At 35.7% G+C, this 24,319-nt stretch overlaps 1 protein-coding gene across 3 annotated transcripts in view; it reads left to right on the top strand.

Annotated features, from left to right (window-relative positions):
- Positions 1-24,319, top strand: part of HMCN1 (hemicentin 1) — a 460,798-nt gene that overhangs the window by 379,361 nt on the left and 57,118 nt on the right. For all 3 annotated transcript variants that reach the window (XM_039881236.1, XM_039881237.1, XM_039881235.1), the window contains exons 65-80: positions 1,671-1,795; positions 2,026-2,209; positions 2,804-2,901; positions 3,798-4,076; positions 8,266-8,462; positions 10,899-10,980; positions 12,222-12,358; positions 15,915-16,056; positions 17,045-17,189; positions 17,575-17,702; positions 18,013-18,169; positions 19,689-19,810; positions 20,014-20,178; positions 21,759-21,866; positions 22,299-22,436; positions 22,568-22,702. In XM_039881236.1, the coding sequence (XP_039737170.1) occupies positions 1,671-1,795; positions 2,026-2,209; positions 2,804-2,901; positions 3,798-4,076; positions 8,266-8,462; positions 10,899-10,980; positions 12,222-12,358; positions 15,915-16,056; positions 17,045-17,189; positions 17,575-17,702; positions 18,013-18,169; positions 19,689-19,810; positions 20,014-20,178; positions 21,759-21,866; positions 22,299-22,436; positions 22,568-22,702 (2,342 nt within the window). The remainder of the gene's footprint in view (positions 1-1,670; positions 1,796-2,025; positions 2,210-2,803; positions 2,902-3,797; positions 4,077-8,265; positions 8,463-10,898; positions 10,981-12,221; positions 12,359-15,914; positions 16,057-17,044; positions 17,190-17,574; positions 17,703-18,012; positions 18,170-19,688; positions 19,811-20,013; positions 20,179-21,758; positions 21,867-22,298; positions 22,437-22,567; positions 22,703-24,319) is intronic.

Raw genomic sequence — 24,319 nt, 5'->3', positions numbered from 1 at the left:
CACGTGTTACCCACACCACATACCACATAGAGATGGGATAATAATGTGATTAAGGCCCCCTGCTACTTTCAGTAACAAACACCAGTGGAAGGACAGTTCAGATTTCTGCACTCTACTAAATGACTTCATGACAAAGCCTCATTATATACACATACCAGAGTGTAATTATAGTTACTTCAAGAATTATATGTGCATAAGTAGGCATTAATTAAATATATTGTAATCCTTATCATTTTGAACCAGTATTTTAAATTTAATAGTTTGGAGTATTATTTTCTAGTGAATGAACTGAATATACATGGGTTAAAGGAAGATAAATGTGATTTTCTTTGAAGTTATTTTATATTAAAATTATTTAGATATTTTTCCCCTCTACAAAACTGGATAAATTGCCCAATAATATTTTAGCGATACATTTTAAGTTTCATTTCTCTAGTGTGGACATCTCTGAATAGTTAACAAATAATTTAATAATTTTTATTAAATCAACTGATATTGACCATATTCTAAACCAACCAAGTACTAGATAGTCAGTAGGGGTCTAAAGATCTTATATAATATTTATACTAGGAACTTATAGTCTATCACTTCTTTTCTTACATGAAGATCCCAAATGTACTTATTCTTATATCCATTTTATTTATTATTTGTTCACCGCTCCACAGTATGTATATGTTTGTAAGTAAAACAGTTCATCAGTCAAATAAAGTAATTATTTCAAAGTCAACTTACTACTTTCCTTGGTCATGGCAACTTGCTTTTTCATTTATTAAAATGGTTAAACTCATGGGTTTTTCCAATTCATATTTTGAAAAAGAAAAAATACCGTATAATTCTCAGTAATCATATTTAATAACATGATATGGTAGAAATGGAGTATTTTTGATACTGGGAGAATCTAATAAAATCACTATTGCAGAAATAACTATAGCTAGCAATTTAATCTCTATAGAACCCAGGAAGTTTTGTTTCATAATAGTGTGTGAAAAGAGTCAATAATGTAATAATCTTAACTTAGATATCTTCAATAATCTAATGATATAGTTATTACTTACTATTATGTAATTTAAAGGAAAAGCTTTAGCAACTTTAGAAAAATTTTTGTAAACTATACCCATACATAACCCTGAGTTGTTACAGTTTAAATAAATTACTCTATTCTGCTCCTTCTCATTGAGTATTACTCAGTGGTTTCTAACTAGATTTTTTGATATAAAATTTCTTATTGTAACATTCTTCAGTTTTATAATTTACAGTTAATTCCAACCTTATATGGACAACTGAGGAGAAAATATTCTAACTCTGAGAAACACACACACACACACACACACACACACACACACACACACACACGTCTTTGCCAGTGATTTGGCTGGAGAAGTTTCTAACCTGATTTTGATCATTTCCATTTTTCTCATGAGGAGGCCGTGGATATATAAGACGCATGACTGTGGAATTTTAGTTGGTTGCCTGAAATCTCCATCAGTTTGACTAGCTCTCACTTTACAGGCTTCCATGTACCTAGTGAAAAATACTTGAACCATTATATCCAAGAGAAAAACACATTTTATGGTGGTGTTTTTTTAAGAACACAGTAACCTGGAACGAGTCTTCCATATTTTAGCTCCACATAAAGCATCTCAGTGCCTCTTTTATGACCTCTTCTACAGGGTGACTGCACATGGCAGCACATTAAACATTTATGGAGCTCTCTCAACCGACAGGGGGAAATACACATGTGTTGCTACTAATTCTGCTGGAGAAGAAGACCGAATTTTTAACTTAAATGTTTATGGTAAATATGAAAGTTCACCTTCTTTTGACTATGCTACTTCGGGAATCTATCAGTTAAAAGAAATGAAGGTCCAGCGGTAGGTGTCTGAATTATTTAGTTTTTAAATATGATATCACTGCTGCTGCTTTTTGAGATACAAAGAGATGTGGGCAATTATAGTGGAGATGATTTGGACTAGTAGTACACAACCCACCCACCCCCTTCTCTCTCTCTGTTTCCTCATGGCATAGTTCCACCAGCAATCAGAGGTAATAAAGAAGAAGCAGAGAAACTAACGGCTTTGGTGGATACATCGATAAATATTGAATGCAGAGCCACAGGGACGCCTCTACCACAGATAAACTGGCTAAAGAACGGACTTCCTCTGCCTCTCTCCTCCCATGTCCGATTGATGTCAGGAGGGCAGGTTATCAGGTCAGCTTTTATTCTGTTCTTTGCTAGACAGATAGTAGATTGTAGACTTCAACTTAGCAAAATGATGTTTAAGGAATGTTTTTCACCTAAGTTTTTACTATCGTTTGGTTTTTTCCTCTTTCAGTATGTTTTTAGAAGAGAGAGGAAAACAAATGTAAAATTGAAATGGCTTTTTATTCTTATTTAAATATTCATGTTTTAGTAAATTTGTATAAAATAGATCTTTTATAGAGAGGCATATCTATCACATATGTATTTCCAAGAACTGTTTTAGCTAAAGCTTTATATGGCAAAACAATAAGAGGATGCCTACTACAATCATATGATTTTCATGTGTACATCATTCTTTGTTAATATGTTTTTTAACTATTCACCTCTCAAATTGTGTTATATTTTGGGTAGCTTACTGTCAGTGTCTAGTCAACATAATTGCATTTGAGACATCTATATTTTGTCCTAGATGGTTATAAGCTTCATACTTAAATTTATCCAGCATTAATCACTTTCTATAATCCATGTAGAAATTATAAATATTTTATTTGTATATGTTAAATGAGATCAAATTATGAAATGTTGGGTCGAATTGTTTTTCAGGATTGTGAGAGCTCAAGTGTCTGATGTTGCGGTTTATACTTGTGTGGCCTCCAGCAGAGCTGGGGTGGATAACAAACACTATAGTCTTCAAGTTTTGGGTATGTCACAGAAATAACCCTAGAACTTTACTATGTTTCCAATATTAAGCAACAGGCTTATATTTAGATACTGCCATATCAGAAAGGATTGGTAAAATAGCATCTTGCTGACTAGGGCAGAATGTATTTTCTCCCAAAGGGTTCGTATTTATTGGAGCATACTGTCTGATTGTCAAAATACTCTTCTAACCTCGAATTTTGCAATAATTTCAAATCAAATCTAAATTTTTAAAAATAGCATTGGAATCCAGACACATGACTACTCTTTTCGTACCAATAGAAAGTTGAGATTATTTTCTAATATTATTAGTGGCTCATTTAGAGTATTTAAAATATGAGTTGATATGTGCATATATGTGTCTCTGTGTATGTGTGTGTGCGGATAGAGAGCCCTCACATTCCATTTCTGAAATATTAAGGATTTCTGGTCTAGATTTCTCAATCCTCGAGAACATCTCAAAGAATTTAAGTAACTATTTACTATAGCCTACAAATGACTTGTGTTGAATTATAGAAAACTTACTCTAGAACTTGACATTATTTTATTTATTCCATGTAAGATAGTTGAAAGTCTACTTGTGGAGCAGTAATATGCACTATAACAAATTAAAGAGACAAACCTAGGAAGTTAAAAAATGGCCAAAATTTAAAACACACCTAGACTTCATATGTTCGACAAGAAACAGCCCTGAAATTTCCTTGCTAATACTGTGGAAGGTTAATAATTAGCCTACCTAATATGTGTTTTTATAGTAAAGTCATCAATTAATTATATGCTATTTTAAATACTACATTTTTACACATCATAGAAATACTATAAAATTAATTGAACCCTTCGTTTTCTCTAAGTTGATCTCAAATTAAAATAGATATATTAATTTTTGTTTTCTGTCTAGTACCACCAAATCTGGACAATGCGATGGGAACAGAGGAAATCACAATCGTCAAGGGTAGTTCCACCTCCATGACCTGCCTTACAGATGGAACCCCACCTCCCAGGATGTCATGGCTTAGAGATGGTCGGCCTCTGGGGCTTGATGCCCATCTGACAGTAAGCACCCAAGGAATGGTCCTTCAGCTCATCGAAGCAGAGACTGAAGATTCGGGAAGGTACACCTGCATTGCCTCGAATGAAGCTGGAGAAGTCAGCAAACACTTTATCCTGAAGGTCCTAGGTATATAAACATTTAATAATTGGGAAGGAAGTGACTTAGCAAATAAGTACAATTCTTAGCATCATTTGCTATGGGACAAAATTTGTAAAAATTTCATTGAACTTCATATATCTGTTTTCACCCAAGATTAGTCTCATCTGAAGCATGTTAAATTTAAGTTATTGTGTTTCTTATCTGTCTAAAAAGATGAAAACTCTTACTTGTAAAACATTATTCACTGACAAAGTCAGACAACTAACTAAGAGGTAGCTTTTTACTTTTTCCGAGAACTAAAAGCACATGTGATCATAGCAATTTAATGAAAAAGCATAATGTTATACTATTGTATGTTATAGCAAACAGTCTTTAAATGACCTAATCTATAAATTATAGTCGTGATAGTCATTTCAAATATTCTAATTCTATTTACTCTCGTATGCATTAAAATAAATATTTAAGATGTGTGTCCCAATGTTCTACATACAAACAAATTGTATAAGGAGAAAGCACATCTTTTCCTTGAAGTCAAAGAAATGAATTGACTACTTCAATAATCAGTACTTTTTTGGAGTTTTGTTAGTTTTTCCGCAATCATGTAAGTACAACCTCAGCTCCTTACATAGACAAAATGTACCTGATAAGGAATAACAAGAAGAATGTGGGCAAGTGTCTAGCCTAAAAGCAGAGGATATGTTTTCAGGATGCCCTGTAGTCTTTCTCAAAGTACCTATTATAATTTAATTTTGTAGGTAGTACTGATTATTGAAATAGTCATAAGTCTGCTTCATCCTTAGTTAGACTCTTTGATGAGCAGTACCCATCTTATTTATTGCTGTATTCACAGTGCTTAGTATGATATTTGATGCATAGTGTTTATCTGTTGGATTGAACTGAATGCTGTTAGATACCTGGCATCTGGATTAAAAGGAGTTTTAACTGTAGAGGGAGGCAAAAGGATATCTAAATAGACAAAGAGAGATACCGTGGTATATAGGTGAGTGTTCCACAGAGTGAAGAGTGGTAGTGGAGGCAGGACTCCAGAGAACAAAAACAAAAAACAAAAAAAAACAAACAAATAAAACAGAAGAATGTGTGTCTGTGAGGAGGGGTGGAATAACAAATTCCTATACATCACTTCGCAGAATATGAGGAATAACAAGAGATGCCATAAATATGACCTTAGTTATGCACATATTAAGTACTAATTATTGAATATAGATTATGTGCTGGGCATGTTTCTAGTCATTGTGTAACAAATAATTATTGAACAACTACTATATGACATATGTTGTGACAGTTACTTAAATGCACCCTTGAATAAGAAAGATATGGTCTTAGTTTTCAAATTTCTACATTGGGTGTGAATATGGATATTGAACAAATGAATACTTTTGACTGTGATGCGGATTACATGGCTAAAATAATACTCTGTGGGATGGTAAGCTTCAGAGATCTCCTCAAGGGTAAATCTGAGCCTCGAAGGGGTAGGGCTATAGAGGTGAGTGAGGCATTGCCGGCATCTTTCACTTGGAAGTAAGTGATGGAGCTTGAGTTGTCTATCTGTACTCTCTGAAACTCAGTGTGACAGGAAGAGCAGCAAGGGACAAGACTGGAAATATACGTGGGCAGAAGCCAAACTGTGAAGAGCCTTGGGAACATTTTAGAGAATGTGGACCTCATTCCAAAGGCAGTAGAAGAAGCTTCAGCAGGGATGTGTTACAACCAGATATCATTTCCAAAAAAAAATTCCCCTGATGACAGAGTGAAGAATGAATTGAAGAGTCTGTTGTATTTGCACAGGCCTAAAAATGCAGGGGCCTGGTCCAGGGGGTGGCAGTGGGGAAATAGAGAAGGAAAACCCCTCTAGGATTCATGAACTCAGAAACAGAACCACAGTGCATTTCTGGATGCAGCAAATGGAGGAGAAAAATAACACTGATATTGTTAAAACAGTTTACAAAGAACAGCCTTCCAAACTAAAGGCTTTAAAATAAGGATAATATTTGCTTAAAAGAGATTTGAAAACTGGCTCAGCAGAAAGACGAGAAGTTTGTACATTGCCATTGAAAGCTCATTCCATTAAGACCTGAAAAGCTCTTCACTTAAATCAGTGCTGTACTCAGAATTTGAATGTAAATGTCCTAATTTGGGAAACCGCTTTTCTCAACTTAATTCTGTCCACAGGGTGGGAGGTGTCTTGGTGTATTAGTGGTTCCAAAGTCCAGTTTGGTGAGAATCCTGAAAGCAAGAGAGAAAATCACGCAAAACGAAGCTGGGGCTGGGGGTTGACAGGATCCAGACTGTGAAGGGCTTTGTCGGCGGTATTAAGAATTTTGGTTTTTATCCTAGAACAATGGAAAAGTGTTAAGAGTTCTACTAGGTGGAATGCCATGAGCAGAGTTGCAGTTTGAAAAGATCACTCTGACTGCCGAGTGGAGAGTTACTTAAAGCAGGACTAGAGTAGATTCTGAAACCAATATATTATTAGGAATTGTGTTTGGCAATAACAGAACATATATAAAAATATGGAAGCCTAAATAAAGAACTTTTGTTTTTCTTGCCGAATGAGGTATCTGCAGGTAGGTAGTTGCATTGGCTCACCAGTTCAAATACTGTGCATTTCCATCATAGTCGTTCAGTGATCATGCATTGTCTACTCACCCCCAGCATCACTAGATGCAACAAGAGCAAGAAAAGTAAGGGCAAAGAGTTGCCCCATTAGGGATTTTTTTATAAGTTCCACAAAACCACTTCCACTTATATTTCGTGGGTCAGAATCTTCACATTGCGTTCCATCTGATATCTACTAAAGAGGCTAGGGAATTGCCAGCCCCAACAAAATCGTAATTGTAGGTTGAAGTATTAGGACTTAGTTGTGGATTTAAACATAAGGGAGTGATGAAGAAAATATCAGGGATGACTCCTGATCTGGTTCATGTGCTGAATGATTGGTGGATTTAATTCAGTAAGCAACATGGAGACATAAATCTTTTAAGCAAGAAAACTTGAATCAATATAAATGCACTCAAGAAAATGTATTTTGTCTGACTTCTTAATTATAATCTAACAACAAATACAGATTTAATATATTCCAGAAAGGGAAACAAGGACCATAGGTAAAAATTTTTAGGAGTCGGGTTTTAATAACAATACCAAAAGCTGTAGTAGATATTGTAATAATATTAACTTTTTAAAAACCTTTAATTATAAAATAAAAGGTTCAGAAACACAAGAAATGTCCATAGTTTATAGATTATCTCATTGAATCCTCATTAACAACCCTATTATTTAAATAGTAATACTATCCTTATTTTGAGATTTTCTCAAATGCACTAACCTAATAATTTTTGGAGCCAGGATTCAAACTCAGGTTGTTTGACTCCAGATCCTTGGCTGTGAGCCTCTGTTCTAAACTATGTGCCTGATAAAAAACAAAATATCTAATATTTGGAGCTGTCCAACAGCTGTTTGGTCTGCCTTATGAAACAGTAAGTTGGAAATGTTCATACAAAATGTGAAAGATCATTGTAAGGGAAGTCCATTTTAAAGGGATTCCTAAACTTAGGAATAGTCGAACTACAAAACCTTGTTGTTTCTTTCAAGTGTCTAGATTCCTTAACATACCTTTGAGAAAGATAATTTAGAAGTATGAATAACAAAAACAGGAAAGTATTTCTGCCAAGCCACAGCAAATGTGGTTTATGCAGAGTCTCGAATGTAACTTTTTTCTTCTGCTTCATCATTTCCTCTTAAAGTTCTGCACTGAAAAGATGATAGCAGAAATCCATAGCATTTGCCTGTTGCTTTTGTACAAACAGTAGATATTTAAAATGTACAAAAGCGCACACTATCTTTAACTACCGCTCTTTAAAAAAGGTACAAGATGGGTTTAGTTTTTATTGTTTTCAAATCTTCTCAGTTGAATAATACTGCTCTAATTATCTGAATCCCAATTCCTGAGTTACAGTTACCTAGTAATGGCTTGCTATTTACTTCGTGTTCTGTCATAGGCATGGAACATCCCTTTTAAAACAGCGCCAGTGACAAGTGGTAATAACACCTAGGAATTACCATTTTGGTATCTTTGTTCTAATCAATTTATATCATATGAGCTATAAATTTGAGTTGAATTTTCTTTTAAAGTTTTGCTAGTCAGCAGTATTTTATCAAACAGCATGTTTAATTGTTGTTTTTAATTGTTTTTAAATAGAACCACCTCATATCAATGGATCTGAAGAACCCATAGAGATATCAGTGATTGTTAATAATCCACTCGAACTTACCTGCATTGCTTCTGGAATCCCACCTCCTAAAATTACCTGGATGAAAGATGGACGGCCTCTTCCACAGACAGATCAGGTACAAACTCTTGGAGGAGGAGAGGTTCTTCGAATATCTAGTAGTCAGGTAAGTTCAAAGTTCATACCATTATTTTGTTCTAGATTAAACTCACTTGCTAGTATATGAGAAATGGAGAAATTATATCTTCAAATCCAAATATATCACAGATCTCTGTAACTTTAGCAAGAGTAGATTGGTTCTATGATATATATGACTGTGTAGATACTTACAAAGTAACATGACTAAAAAGAAGAAATGGAAGTATCATATTAAACTCAGAAGATAGCAAGATACCTTCCCATTAATTTTTACAGATTTTCACAATGCTATAAGTGACAATATATTTCCTGAAGCTCTTAATTTGTGTCATGTAGCCCTTACAGACTGGCAAAAAGCAATTCAACATATATAGAGAGAGAGAGCCTGAGGGAACACTTTTAATCTCCAAGATGAACTACCAGACATGACAATCCGAAGAGACACAATTCTTCACAATATGAACAATTCAATAAAATTGACTGTTCTTTTAGGATGTGTTTAAGGAAATTAGTCAGAAATGTGAATATATTAAATAGAAGTATGTCTGGGGTGTCTTATTGTAATATTCTTCTATTCTTCTAACAAAGGCAAGCCTTATATGACAGATATTATCTATCTGTGTCCCAATGCCCTTATCTGTAAACTGAGATTAAAAATAGTAATAATATCTAACTCCTACACTTGGGGATTTAGAGATAGATAATCTAATATGATATGCTTAGACTGGTGCCACAAGCATGTAGCGATATAAAACGAGTTAGATTGGATTGTTGTTGTTGATGCTGCTTTGATTGTTATTATAATCATCATTCCTTTAAAAATAGAATAATAAATTATGTAATCATATTTTGTGTGCATTTTTACTGAGTAAAGAGGAAGGAAAGGGAGCCGGAAAAAGAGCTGAGGACTATAAATTGTGTCAATGCTGTATTCAGATATGGGCTCTATTACACTGTGACCCTTATGACAATTCTGTGAGGCAATACCTTTGTCCCCATTCTGCAAATCCAGAAACAGAGCCGGAGAGATTAAGTACTCGCCTGACAAGCACTTAACACTGCTCAGTATTGGAACCGGGACTCAATCCTGGGTGTGGCTCAGAAGCCTAGTCAGGGGAACTCAGCACAGTTCTTATGTCTAACACCAAGGAGAACACACCTCCACTCCCCTCTTCTTTCCCTCAAACGTTGCCATAACCCAGAGAAAACACAGGTCAAACTATCAAACCGCCTACTAAATCAAAACCCTTGACCGTTACAATTTTAACAGACTAAAAAAGGAAGAAAAAGAATATTGTAACATAACGAGTAGCATGAAGACGAGAAAGTATGTGGAATAGAAATCATACGTTTATAAAGAATCATAAATATAAAGGAATCATGATAAATAAAGCTCAAGAGAGAAATTAAGGCCATATTACAGTAGGTCTTAAATGCAAGAATGAAAAATTGGGTTGTAACTGAACAAGACAATGGTTCCATGAAGTGTTAAATGGTGACATATGTTTAGCTGTTGTGGAGAATATGGACCTAATACATAGGACATTTCTCAGCCTTCAAGGAGGCTTCAGTTGTCTAGGAGAATAAAACTACGTGTATGATAAAATTAGGAAAAGAAATAATAAGAAAACCATTAAAAACATTGTTGAAGTGAAAAATTAAATATTACTAAGTACGAAGACTGCGCTTGATTCCTCTCCTCCTCTGTTTTCATGCATTTTTTGTACATCTCTGCAATAGCACTCACTAGATTATGTATTACTTTGTCTTTTCATGTATATATCTACAGCATATCATTAGCCTGGCAACGATACATGAATGTTTTGTAAATTCCAAATTGCATGGTAGAGACGAGAGTTTCCTAAAAAGGGAAAAATTCTGTGACTTTATGTACTGTATCTTCCGCGCCTTTGCAAGCCATAACGCATGTCAACAACTCTGCAAAATCTCACACTAAAGAATTCTGATTAACTATCTTTGTCAAACACCTTATTAACAGAACATGTTTTAGAAAATGTAGCTACAAATAATGACTGTTGATATCCTGAAGGGTATAAAGTTGTCAGGAAGTATTTCTCGGAGAAAGCAAGATTTCAAACCCATAAATACTTACTTCTTCAATAAACATTGAGTATCTAGTCTGTCATGCATGATGCTAGGTCCTGTGTATATCTGCCTTTTCTGGGATCATTAAATACATCTAATGTCCAAACATTTTGAGATCAAATACCGAAACCCTGTTAAAACATAGATTTACATATAATAGAAATGCCAAGCAATGCTCTGTATCAGAGTACTAGTCATAAATTTCAAAACAGTTTATTAAATTTTAAGTATTGTTCAGTCTTAATGACATCTTGCTGTGTGTGAGACTTTTAAATTAAATTTAAAATAGTGGATATTTATTCTCATCACCAAAACCAACATGGTAATATTGTGTAATTCATTTATTTGGATTTTGTAGGTGGAAGATACAGGAAGATATACATGTCTGGCATCCAACCCTGCAGGAGATGATGATAAAGAATATTTAGTGAGAGTGCACGGTAAATTTGGCAAAATGTTCTGTAGTCCATCATACCCTGATACCTAATTAGAAGCCATAAATATGGAACATCGGGCTACTTCATAGCATATCATAAGATATGTTTATGCATTAGGAAATATGTATTTTTGTAAATCTGATTCTTATATTTGATCAAATTCTTTTCAGAAATAGTTTAATGGATTTTGTTATTTTGTTCCTGTACAAATAATTAATATTCACTGCTTTAAAACTACAGAATATAAATTATGATAAAAAAGCAAATTTATCCATAATCTCACCACTCAAAGATCATACAGCATATAGTATTTAACTTGTTTTTAATCTCACATAATGGTATGGTGAACATGTTTTCATGTCAAAAGTGTATTTTTATAATATTTTTTAGTGATTGTGTAGCATTTTATTTATTGAATATGCTATCATTTATTTAAACCATTCCCTATTTGAGGAATTTAGGCTGTTCCTATATTTTCACCAATATAAGCAACACTGTTATAGGCATCTTTGTACATACATGTTTGTCTATTTCCTTAATTATTTTATTTTGATAAATTTCTGTAAATTTCTTGTTTGTTATGCACACTCACACGCACATGCACATACACACACACATATTTTAAGGCCAAAGTACCTTCTAAAAGTTGGGCCCATTAGACTCTGGCATAAAAATGAGAATTCCTCATGGAGAGGAACACTAAACAGAAGATTTTTGTCTCTTTCTCAAAGCTTAAATGACTAAGCAGTGCACATTGTAAAGCTAGAGCAATGTAGGAGTGTCCTTCTCCCTCTGCCCACAAATTAGACCTGCTAGTAATTGACATGTAAATTGTGTATTATAATATGAGTTACTGTAAAATGATACCTTTCCGTATGTTAAGAAAAATATACACATTTCAGTATATTTTGATGGACAGCCCTAATTTAGTAATTTTCAAGTCTGATGTTCAGAGAAAATTATTACCAAGTGTATTTCTGGACATGGCATCCCTTCTTTGCGCCTTAGTTGCTTTACCTGTTAAATGGTGATGTTAATGTGGTTATATTACTTATCCTGTCATTCATGTGGCTGTTGGAAGAATTTTATTACTTAATGTATGTGAAAATATTGAGTATGGTATAAATAGTGGTATGTGTTTATACCATACTCAATGTGGTATAAACCTATTATACCTATTGTAATTCAGACCATTTTACATCTCGTTTTTTGAAAGCCTTTGATGTATTTATTCTCGCACCTAGTACCCCCTAATATTGCTGGAACTGATGAGTCCCAGGATTTCACGGTGTTACGGAACAGACAAGTGACTTTGGAATGCAAATCGGATGCGGTGCCCCCACCTGTGATCACTTGGCTTAAAAACGGAGAACGGTTACAGGTAAATCTTGCTAAATTCCACAGATTTATTTAGAGAAAAAAAAGGGTTAGTGCTGGAGTCTTTGCTAGGTAGACAAAACGGAACAGCATCAGGCTACCAGTTATTCAGCATTGCAGGGGTGGGCACGGGGTCCTTCGATCAGCCTTTTTTTCTCAACCTTTCCTAGGATAGTTAGTAATTAGTTATGGGTCCAAAGACAGGTATTTTGATTCAGACACTCTGTGAATTGGCCTAAGTATGTATCTCCTGAAGCCCATGGATTAAAGTGGGATTAAAAACACTCAGCTATTTCTTTACTTGAGAGAGAGAAGACACTTTTGGAGTCTCAGAAGAACTGACTTGTGCTGCCAAGTCTCTACAGCAAACCTGGTTACTAAATGTCTCTTGTCTAAACTCAACCTCAAGAGTAACCCCAAAGGATCTGTGAAATATCAGGAGTCTAAGACTAGAATCCTTGAAAAACAGTTACTGGCAATCTAAAGCCTCCCACACTCAGCAGATTAGTGTCTGCTGCCATTGAGCATCACAGGCTGGGATCCTACATAGCCTTTTAGCGTTGGCTCGGTCTTGACTTTGAATGTTCTTCTGATTGTCCTTATCCTAGTAGTTACTTATCTTATTTTTCCTCCTTTCTTCTTTCGCATCCTGTTAATATAACCTATTGTGGTAAACTATAACTCATTATTAAAGATTATCCCCCTTACACCTAAGGCAGAAAGACTTCCACCACCACCAAACTAGAGCAATCATCACGTGATACGTGATGATTTAATATAACTCATTCGAGAATGAGTTACATTAAATCATCGCGCGTGTATCATCCCCACCCCCCACCGTACCTCGTTTCTCTATTGTGTGCCTACTGTAATGCTAGGTGCTGTGATTGCTACTGAGAGTAGTCTTCACCCTCAAAGACCTCATAGACTACTGAAAAGAAACAGAAGTAAATCGAAGATTATAGAGTAGGTACTGCTGATAAATTAAGTTAGAAGGATGTATAGCGTTTTATGGCAACAGAGAGGAAAAGCAAAGATCCCAGGTCGAAGTGTGAGGAAACAGCCCAGGATAGGCTCTTGGAAAGGATGAGTTCAGTTTTAAATGATGGGTAGATGTTGGGTAAGAAAGAAGAAGGTAACTCCACTCACTCCACTCACAAGTAATGGCATATACAAAGCCATTACAGGAAAAGTAGCTTAGTATGGCTGCAGTAGACCTCGATTAAAATTCTTCGATAGATTCCCCACAGATTTCAGGATTCAGGTTACTCAAGGCCCTTCACTCTCTGGCTTTTCCTACATAGTCTTTTCTCCCATGTGTTCATTCCACTGTAGACTGTTAGGTGTTCAGAAAGGGACCGAATGAGTGTTGCCGATGGGGAAGTTCAGGCTAATCCCAGAAATGACCAAGTGATGTAAGTATTAAGACAGAGTGAGTTTCCCAGTTATAGGGGAAAAGATGAGTTCAGTTTTAGATATTTCGAGTTTGAATTACCTTTATACTATCCAAGTGGAGATTCTAAAAAGCATTAATGAATATGCTTTGAGACATTTCTTAAAATGTCTTTGATTTGGTAGTCCTCATGGTATAACTTGTTGTCAAAGCCTCAGATTAGTATTAGGTTGGCCAGAAAGCTTCCAGTGTTGAGAAACCCAGAAAATGAGACTGAAGCCTGAGGCAATACTGACAAGTACAAGGTGAACAAAGGAAGAAGAGAAAATGAATGGGATTGAGAAGGACTAGGAGAGATTAGATGTAACCTAGGAGACTTTGATGTATTGAAAGCCAAGGCAAAGGGAAGGAGTGGTTAACAGGCCACATCAGGATACAAATGAAATTGTGTCCATTGACTTTGGCAATAAAAGAAGTGACTGAAAGATCTGAACAATGGTTCTTCAGTAGAGCTATCGAAGTAGCTTCGATACAGTCATTGGGGGTGTTAAGAAGAGGAAGTAAAAATAATCTGGACTAGTTTTTAAATATAAGAGAAGTTTGTAAATGTTTATTTACTGAAAGAGATTGAAGATATAGGAGAGAAGGAAAGAGAAATTTGGAAGACAAGGTGAATGGGATGAGAAAGGAATGGGACCCTGACAGGAGCAGAGATTAGCCGTGAGCAGAAGAACTGGCCTTTTTTAACAGAGATGGGAAAACCGGAAGGATGGTTGCATTTGTATGCAAGATGGGAGGACAGAATTGCAGGCAGGGGCCTTTGATTTTCTCTGTGGAGGACAGCAAGGCCATCATCTGAGACTGCGGTTGTCTCCCAGGAAAGAAGTCAAGTGTGAAAGAATCGCTGATGGTTAGTGGGAGGGGAACCAAAGAAAATTGTAGTGAGACTTGGTAAGTTTGCAGAATTTACTGACGTTCATGGAAGAAAGACATTATAAGACCCAACTCTAAACAATTTTATTCGCCTTAAACCCTGCTACACCCATGTAAAAATTAAAAATTAAAATATGTTTTATAGAATTTACCATGTATGTTTAAGAAACCACTTATTCTCATCAGGGATAATAAAATTTTATCACTGGTAGCCCATAGAAAAAACATGTGTGGACTTTTAAAATAAATGGACCTAAATTGCATATTTTAGCATGAACAACTTTTTTCATTATTAATATATATCTATCTGGGACAAAGCCCATATGATAGAAGAGTCCTATTTGGACTCTTTCTGAAGTAGGCATAACCAGAAAATATCAGTCTTTGATGCTACCTGGCATTTTTTAATGATTACGAACATCATGCATTTTAATTTATGCAAAACTATTTGTTTACATTTATTTCTCTAATTGAACTAAATAGCAGGGGTTAAATTTAATTGTCTCTATATTTTCAAAATTCTTGGTTCCGTGCCTGGACACAAAATAAATGCTTAACAAATGTTTATAGGCTAAAATCATTTATTTACTTATTTTAAAAATGCTAATGGATAATTGTTTCCTATAAGTTAACCAAAGTTAATTTACTAGTAAGGAAGCTTTCAGTTTTAAGTGAGAGAATTCAAACTCAAACCTAGTTAAATGGGAAGGTTATTTATTAGCTACAATTTAGGCTTTAGGCATTTTACTAGATTAAAGCCTCTGGAGGCTTTAATCATGTAATCAAGCATCTGTGTCCTTTCTGCGAATCTGGACTCTGCTTGCTTTGTGTTAGGGTCAGAGCAGGCTGTCCCCACAGGGTGATAAGACTGCCACCCGGCTTATGTCATCCTCACTACCAGTGATTCTAGTGGAAAAAAGCATGCCTTATTCCCCAACACTTCCAGCAAAGGCCTGCGGAGGGCTCTGATGGGCCCAGCTTCAGTCACCTGACCATCCTTAAGTGGGTCATTTGGGGACAGTTATTATGCTCTTGCCTTAACCACACTCACAGAAATAGTTCCTAAGGGTTTTTGATACCAGGATAATAAGGGAGCGGGGGGAGGGGGGAGCAGACAAAGCATACTGGAAGACAGTCACTCTTCAGTTCACTGTAGTTACTTTTGATGTTATAAAGTAATATTCTATTTCCTTTTCCTGACGTTTTAATGATAAGTTTTACTTGCTGAATCCAGGCAACACCTCGAGTACGAATCCTATCTGGAGGGAGATACTTGCAAATTAATAATGCAGATCTAGATGATACAGCCAATTATACCTGTGTTGCCAGCAACATTGCAGGAAAGACTACAAGAGAATTTATTCTCACTGTAAATGGTAAGAAAAATTAATCATTGTTTCGCAACTTAAAAATTTAGCCAAGGGCATTCAAAAAGATGATCATACTAAATTAATTGCTTTGGTTATCTTATTTCCTTTGAAAAAGACAACATGTAGTATTTGTATTATACCTACATTCAAAATAATTCAATTTTGAAAAAATAAAGATGCATCACCCTTAGAGGATAATATCTGTCCATTTGTTATCAGCATATCTTGATGCGTTATCATTCAGATCACAGCCATTAAGAAAATTGATACCCTAAATCTCTAAATGACAAGTGGCCCATTATTTAGTTCACCTTTACTGATTTTGGTATTTGAGTATATATGCACTAGACTGCCATAAAACTATAACTTTCTCAAGTGTACAATGTAAACACTAACATTTGCCAAATTTACGGACTTTTCCCCAAAACAGTCCCTTTGAATCTTTAATATATGAAACTTTACAGGATATTTGGTGACCCGTACAACTAATATCTCTAATACTAAAATTAAAATTCAACTTTTCTATTCCCATATGCACACGATGATTAATAAAATACATGCTCTGCGAATTGCCTGATTAATCACAGATGTGCTTTTTGTTAAAACAGCCCACTTTCTGTTCTTTATTTAAAGTGAAGTTGTGCCAGTGTTAACATTCTCTGACCATTATTTGGCCAAAGAGAAATAAGAAATATCATCTTTAATTTGCATCAGACCAGAGCTGATTTTTATTCAAGCCTCTCATGGAAAGCCAGATTTCACACACCATATCAGGGATTTAAAATCCCCTTCCCCCATCTACTTTTTATTTTTAAACACAAAGTATCTTGAATAAAATTGTAGGCATTAACCCCCGGTTCTATTTATATTAACCTGAATTAGCTGTGAGTGAAGTTATACATTCGACTCAAAGCTCACTTTGTATTACTACTTCAGAGCCTTAGTTCAGGCTATGATATAAAAATGAAGTTTTCCACGTACATCTCTTGTCCAGTGCCTCCAAACATAACGAGTGGGCCCCAGAGTCTTGTCATTCACTTAAACAAGTCAGCCGTATTGGAGTGCTTCGCTGAAGGCGTGCCAGCCCCAAGGATAACGTGGAGAAAGGATGGAGCCATTCTCTCTGGGAGTCATGCAAGGTAACATTTCTGGAAAAGGATGAAAGATACTGTAAAAACTGAAATGCAGATCCTTACATCTTTTCCTCAATGCATTATTTTGATCTCGTTATATTTAGATTTAGTCTCTTCATCTTAATATGAGAATCAAAATATAGTAATTTAAAAGCGTAATTCCTATGACATATATCCAAAATATAACAATGATAATCCATCCAAGATCACAAGGCCCATCTGCTGCGTACCTTTGGACAATAAATATCTCTCTCTTTTTTTTTTATCCAAGGCTATTATAAATTTCCGAAGCAGGAAAAAGACTAAAAATGGGTTTAACTAAGTCTCAGTCAAAATGTGAATAATCAGAAAGGGCTGATTCGAGAGACTTCACTTGTGATCTTTCTCATAGATACACCATCTTGGGCAATGGCTCCCTTCACATCCAGTCAGCACATGTCACCGACACTGGGCGATATTTGTGTATGGCTGCCAATGTCGCCGGAACAGACCGCAGGCGACTAGATTTACAAGTCCACGGTAAATATGCTTTTATGAGCAATAACCAGTCTTTGAGTCACTTGTTCTTTGATAGCCTAAACCAATAAGGTCATAAGGATCTGGATGTCCAGGGCTATTTAAATGCATTACAGTATATTTTGAACAGTCAAAGCCCATGTTTTCTCATTATAAATAGCACCATCGCGGCACTATTTAAATTCACAGAACTGTTTTGTTTCTGTAACTATGAGGCAAGTTACCAATGATTAATTTCAATTCAGCAGAAATACTTCAAACAGCATGCTGTTTGCTAAAGGTGTTTCCCTCTTACTTGGTGATTTTGTTTTAGTTCCTCCATCTATCGCTCTGGGTCCTCCCAACATAACTGTAACAGTAAATGTTCAAACTACTCTGGCTTGTGAGGCTACCGGAATACCCAAACCCTCAGTCAACTGGAGAAAAAACGGGCATCTTCTTAATGTGGATCAAAATCAGAATTCATACAGGTAAGAAATAATTTAATCGAAAAAACCCACCTACTATTTAGAAAAATGTTTTTAAAAAGAATTAACATTATAACTCTACCAATGGAAACAACAAATATATGAAGTATGAAGAATTAGCTAGTACGTAGTGAGTGTATATTTTTTTCTTAATATGACATTAGTTTTCAAACCTAAAATCTTTCTGAATCATAGGTGCCACTTTTTCTATCCATTAGCCCTGCGGATGGCTATTCGTAAGGTCTACAGGATTAGATTTCTATTCTGTTAATTTTTTTAGCACCTTCCAGAGTCTTATAAAGACAAAGGATGAAAGCATCATTTGGTATGAAAGAAAAACCATTCTGTAAAAATAACATGAGCTTTTGTTATAGAATGAAAGTCCAATTTTATACCTTGAAACACAACTTAGGTATTTGGCAGCATGTGTGGGAAGGAAAAACAGCATTTTCTCCAGTGTTTTGCATTCCTCTGGCTTTACTACCATAGCTTATAGTATGACAGTGTATGCTTTTTTAAAGGTTAACTTTTAAGTCACTAGGAATTTCCAATGCTTTAGATGAGCATCATTTCTTGTACCTCAATTGAGTTAATAGCTAGGTATCTTGTCAAAGGATTTGCCATGGTACTAAAAAGAAATGTTCTCGTAGATGTACTTTGACCAAAAATGAGTTCTGAACATCAGGAAATATGAAACTAGGAGTGTTTCACTTGAAATGGTATTGCCTCTCTCTTTTTCATCCCTTACACCCTTTAACATTAGAGTTTAGTGACTTGAAGGTACACAGTGTGTGAAAAATGTACAATGCCCTTGAATAAAAGAGCACGTCAAATAAAATTATTTCTATTCTATTAGTGCACAGTTTAAAGTAAGAAAATAGATGTTCTCATTTAGATTCGCTTTAAATAATGTATATGTGTTTTCTAAACTTCCTAAACAGTCGAAGTGAGCCACAGCACTTTAGTTTTGAGTTGGTTAGAAGTTAAGGCAAAGACTCACTGATATATGTACTATGCATCTCCAAGATATCCAGCACATGAAAGTAGACATGTGAAGTAGGGAAAGGTAAAAGACAGACACACTTGTAAATTACCCATCTGGATAATCAAATACCAACCTGCAAAGCTATTGTGAAATTTGAGAGACAATTTATGTGAAGCATTTGAGATGGTACCAGGAATATATTCAATACTCAGTGAACAGTGGCTGTCATCAGTGTGCTCCTTCACTGTATTTCACTTAGGGGAGCATGGCTGACCATGATTTAAGCATTCAGAAAACACAAGATTCCTCCCTCAGACAATCCTACCCAGTGCTTCCTGTCAATGTCAAGGTTGAGGCCCTATCAACCAACCACCATATAAACTTAAGATCTAATACGTGAAATATCAGAGAAATCATACTCATTTTAACAGGAAGAAAGAGTTCCAATTCCCTCAGTTCACAGCATGATACCATGTCAAACCAACTGGAAACATTTATGATGTCTAGTAGTTCATTGCTTTGAAATCTCTCTTCCAGGCTCCTTTCTTCAGGTTCACTAGTAATTATTTCCCCTTCGGTGGATGACACTGCAACCTATGAGTGCACTGTGACAAATGACGCTGGAGAGGACAAGAGAACTGTGGATCTCACCGTCCAAGGTAGCATTGTCTTAGTATGTAGATTGAAAGTTATTATAATGACATCTTTTCATGAATCCAACCTCTCAAGAGGGCTCTCTTTTCCTCTGACTTAACACTTAACTTTCAGTATAGAAAGAGGAGGATGTGTGAGAAGGTTTTGGAAATCTGTAAGGGCCGGGAACATGTAATATTCTTTCTTTCTGTCGTTACTGTCATTTCAGTTCCACCTTCCATAGCTGATGAGCCTACAGACTTCCTAGTGAGCAAACGCGCCCCGGCGCTGGTCCCCTGCACTGCTTCGGGGGTTCCACTTCCCTCAATTCACTGGATGAAAAATGGCATAAGACTGCTTCCCAGGGGAGATGGCTATAGAATTCAGTCCTCAGGTAAGACCAGGTTCAGTGATTATGCATCTGTTGATTGGAATAGTTATGAATGGATGACCTTGCATGCCTTTTTATTTTTCTTGCACCAAGAAAGAATTGGATCTGGGGAAAAAATGCAATTAGAGTGGGAAAGGGAAATAGGGAAAGAAAGGAAGAGGAAAAAAAAAGTCTGGAAACAGAATAACAATGTCTAAAACTGATCTGAATGTAATAAGCATAATCGCTGGAACTTTATGTGCATTTTTATTGAACCTGAGGTTTAGCAAATTTACCGCTTGCCTTTGAGAGAATCGCTCTTCTTCCGTTGGCCAAATAGAATGTTCGTTCGTTTAACAAACATTTAGTGCTTAAAATAGGCTATATACTCCACTAAATTTCTGAGGTTAAAAAACTAAGACAGTATTCTTGCTGTCAGGGTTTCTGCAATGTATCAGGTAAGGCCGGCTGGTAAGTGTTATGATGGATGATTTTTGAGGGAGATACCATTTATACAAGTTAAGTACTTAACAGTTTATAACATTGAAGAGAAAAAATAATTCACCTAAATGAAAGTATAGGTGATTCACATTGGTGTTTTTGAAAACAGCCTGCTTGGAGATGTACGTTGGAGACACACAAAAGCAGCAACTGGTATCCTGGAACGTTATGAATGTGTGCATATTATTCTAAGGAAATCTGTTTATTCAATAGAAGGCAAATAATGGAAGATTGTTCTCAGGATGGAACTTGACTTTCAGAGCAAAGTATTGTTGCTATCTAAGAAACCTGTATAAATTGGTAGCAATTAAAATAGTAAAATATACATTAACTACACACAAAGTATTGTGCTAAGAAAACAGTTTGGAACTCTCTCAAAATATTAGAGTTACCATATGATCCAGCAACTCCATTCCTAGGCTTTAACTCAGAGAAATGAAGACATATGTTCACACAAAGACTTGTATGCAAATGTTCATACAGCATAATTCACCATAGCCAAAAAGTAGAAAGAATTCAATTGTCCATCAACTGGTGAATGGATAAACAAAATGTGGATAATCCACACAATAAATTCTATTTAGCAGTAAAATGGATCAAAAATATTGGCACATGCTACAACAGATGAAACTCAGAAACTATGCTCACAGTGAAAGATGTCAGACCCAAAACACTTCTGTATGATTCCATCTGTATGAAATGTTCACAAAAGCAAATATACAGAGACAGTAAGTAGATTAGTGATTGCCTCAGGCTAGGGTAAGGAGTGAGGAGTGACTGTAAGTGGGATGAGATTTCTTTTTGGGGTAATGGAAATATTCTAAAATTAGATTATGATACTAGTTGCAGAACTCTGTAAATGTACTAACATCATTGAATTGTACATTTAAACGGGTGAATTTTATGGTATGTAAATTTCGCCTCAGTAAAGCTGTTAATAGTGATTGTAAAAAGTATACTGTGCTAGGCACTTAAGGGGGAATAAGTATTATAAGCCAAGCACCACTGTGCTATGGGGATGAAAACACAAAAATCAGAGAGACATAGTTTGTGAAACCAGAGAAACAGAGATGCGTTGTGCATGAAAACTTTTTCCTTTTCAGGAGCAATTGAAATATCTGCCACTCAGTTAAACCACGCTGGAAGATACACTTGTATTGCCAGGAATGCAGCTGGTTCTGCACATCGACACGTGACCCTTCGCGTCCAGGGTATGAAAGGTTATTTACTCATTAAAAGCTTGCTGTTGTTTTTTTTTATTTGGTTTGGTTTGATTTGTCATGTTTATTCTTGAGAAGTCATACTGTTTTGAGCTATGAACCAAGTAATATCTAAGGGATATGAAAGCCTGGTAAATATTCTTCAATAGACTAAAGAAGATCCACAGGTAACAAACCACACAGGAAAAAAAAATCTTTTTCTTCTTGAATTTTTATAATCTGTTCCTGCTTCTGGTCTTCTAATGGAAACTGGCTATAGTAGCAAGATGAATAAATGAAATATGGCTAGTGTTCACTTTTCCCTGGGACAGTCGAATCACTAATATTTTGGAATTCTGAATCTGGACATGTTTGGCCTCATGGCTGCTATAGACTTGTCACTAACTAGTGCCATTGCCTGTTTCCATCGATCGGTTCCTATAGAGCCTCCAGTCATTCAGCCTCAGCCAAGTGAACTGGACGTCATTCTAAACAATCCCATTTTACTGCCATGTGAAGCAACAGGGACACCTAGTCCTTTCATTACTTGGCAAAAAGAAGGCATCAATGTCATCACTTCAGGTACTTATCACTGTCTCTGTTAAGAGACTCACAGCAATACAGTGTTTTCTATTTCAGAAGTCAGTGTATATATATATATTTTTTTTATGAAAATAAAAACCTTCTCACTATGCTTTTGTACTGTGATGTAGGCAAAAGCCATGCAGTTCTTCCTAGAGGCGGCTTACAGATCTCCAGAGCTAGCAGAGAGGATGCTGGTACTTACATGTGTGTGGCTCAGAATCCAGCTGGTACAGCCTTGGGCAAAATCAAGTTAAATGTTCAAGGTACTTAACCTAAGTAACGTCTCCATTGCAAAGATGTTTATAACCATGAACACCAAAATTCATATTTCTAAAACAATTATGCTGCCAGAGTTCTCAACTTTCTTAGTTTATATCATCATATTTGTTTTTCTGTTACACTTATGAAAAAGAAAATTTAATGTTTTTGGACTCTTTTTTTTTTTTTTTTTTTTGCATTGTATAAGAAAGCTGAGGCTTCCCATTGCCTTTTGAACTTCTGTGAGCCTCCGTTTGGTACTCTATTTCATTGTGGCACATATTTAAGGTATTTTTAAATACCTTAAATATGTGCCACAATGAAATAGAGTACTAAACCATCTTTCCATAATACACTTTAGATATATTATGAAATATTAGATTGTAATATCCACTTAAAAAATAAATTATAAATTGCACTTAAACCAAGTTATTAGAAAAAAATTATTCTAAATACAGAATGGGTTTTTTTCACATTTAACTAATATTTTCTTGATATAATTATCATATCTTACGCATGGCTTTTGTGAATGAAAAAGTACACTAAAAATAGGTACCGAGCTACTGAATTTGCATTAGCTGATTTTGCATTCTCTCATAGTGTGATTTTCCTGTGATGAATTAATGACTAGAGTAGAGCTCACCTCTTTACAGATTATAAATCTAATTCCTTTGTATTTTTCAACACGTTTTTCAACAAATATTTATTGGTATACTAAGTGGAAATACATTGAACATTACAAATATGATCCTTCCCTTGTAGTATGGAGAAGGAAAAAACTAAACTACCAAATAAATGAAATCATTATAAATTCTCATAGAAAATAAAAACAAAAGACTGAAATAGAGAATAATGGGGAAATATGGGGGCCACATTAGATTAGCGGTCGAAGTAGCTTCTCTGAGGGGGTCCCATTTAAGCTGAGACTTGAACGATGAGCTAGGATAAGCCATATAAATGTGGTGGAGTGTCCCAGGGAAAGAGGTCAGCGTGTGCGATGGCTCAAAGGCAGGAAAGTGTAAGAAAAGAAGCATGCCAGTGTGGCTAGACAGTGGTGAGTGAGGGAAAGATTGACAGATTATGAAAGAGACCAGAAGAGAAGGCAGGGCCAGTGCCTGGAGGATTCGAGGACCACAGAAAGGTTAGATTTCATTCTCCATGAGGCAGGAAACCTTTTAAGCATTTAACCAAGACCCTGGTTTGGTTTTAGGAAGCTCTTTTTTGCTGCTGTCTAAATAATAGTTTAGAGAATGGGCAAGACTAGAGCTGGAAGAACTAAAGTCATCTAGTCAGGGTATTATGGTCTGGCCAGGAGTTGGGGTATGTGTGTGAGTTGCAGGGGTTAATGGAAAAAGGGATGGGTTCAAAATGTTTTCGGAGGTATAGTTGCCATGATTGCTGATAAATCAGATTTGGGGACTCAGGAAAGAAGAATTAATTACGTGTCCTGGGCTTTGGGCTTTGAGCTAGCGAGTGGATGATAGTGCCATGGGGAACGCAAGGGGAGGAGCTGGTTTGGAAGAAGGAAACCATGATCTGTTTCATCATGTTAAATGTGGAGAACTATTAGAAATCTTGGTGGAGATGTCAAATAGAGTTGAATATTTATGAACTCTAAGCCC

Source organism: Pteropus medius, unplaced genomic scaffold (assembly GCF_902729225.1).
Source record: "Pteropus medius unplaced genomic scaffold, Ma_sr-lr_union100, whole genome shotgun sequence".
In the NCBI taxonomy this organism is placed as follows: Eukaryota; Metazoa; Chordata; class Mammalia; order Chiroptera; family Pteropodidae; genus Pteropus; species Pteropus medius.
Note: the sequence above shows the minus strand (reverse complement) of the source record. Positions and strands in the feature narration are given on the sequence as shown.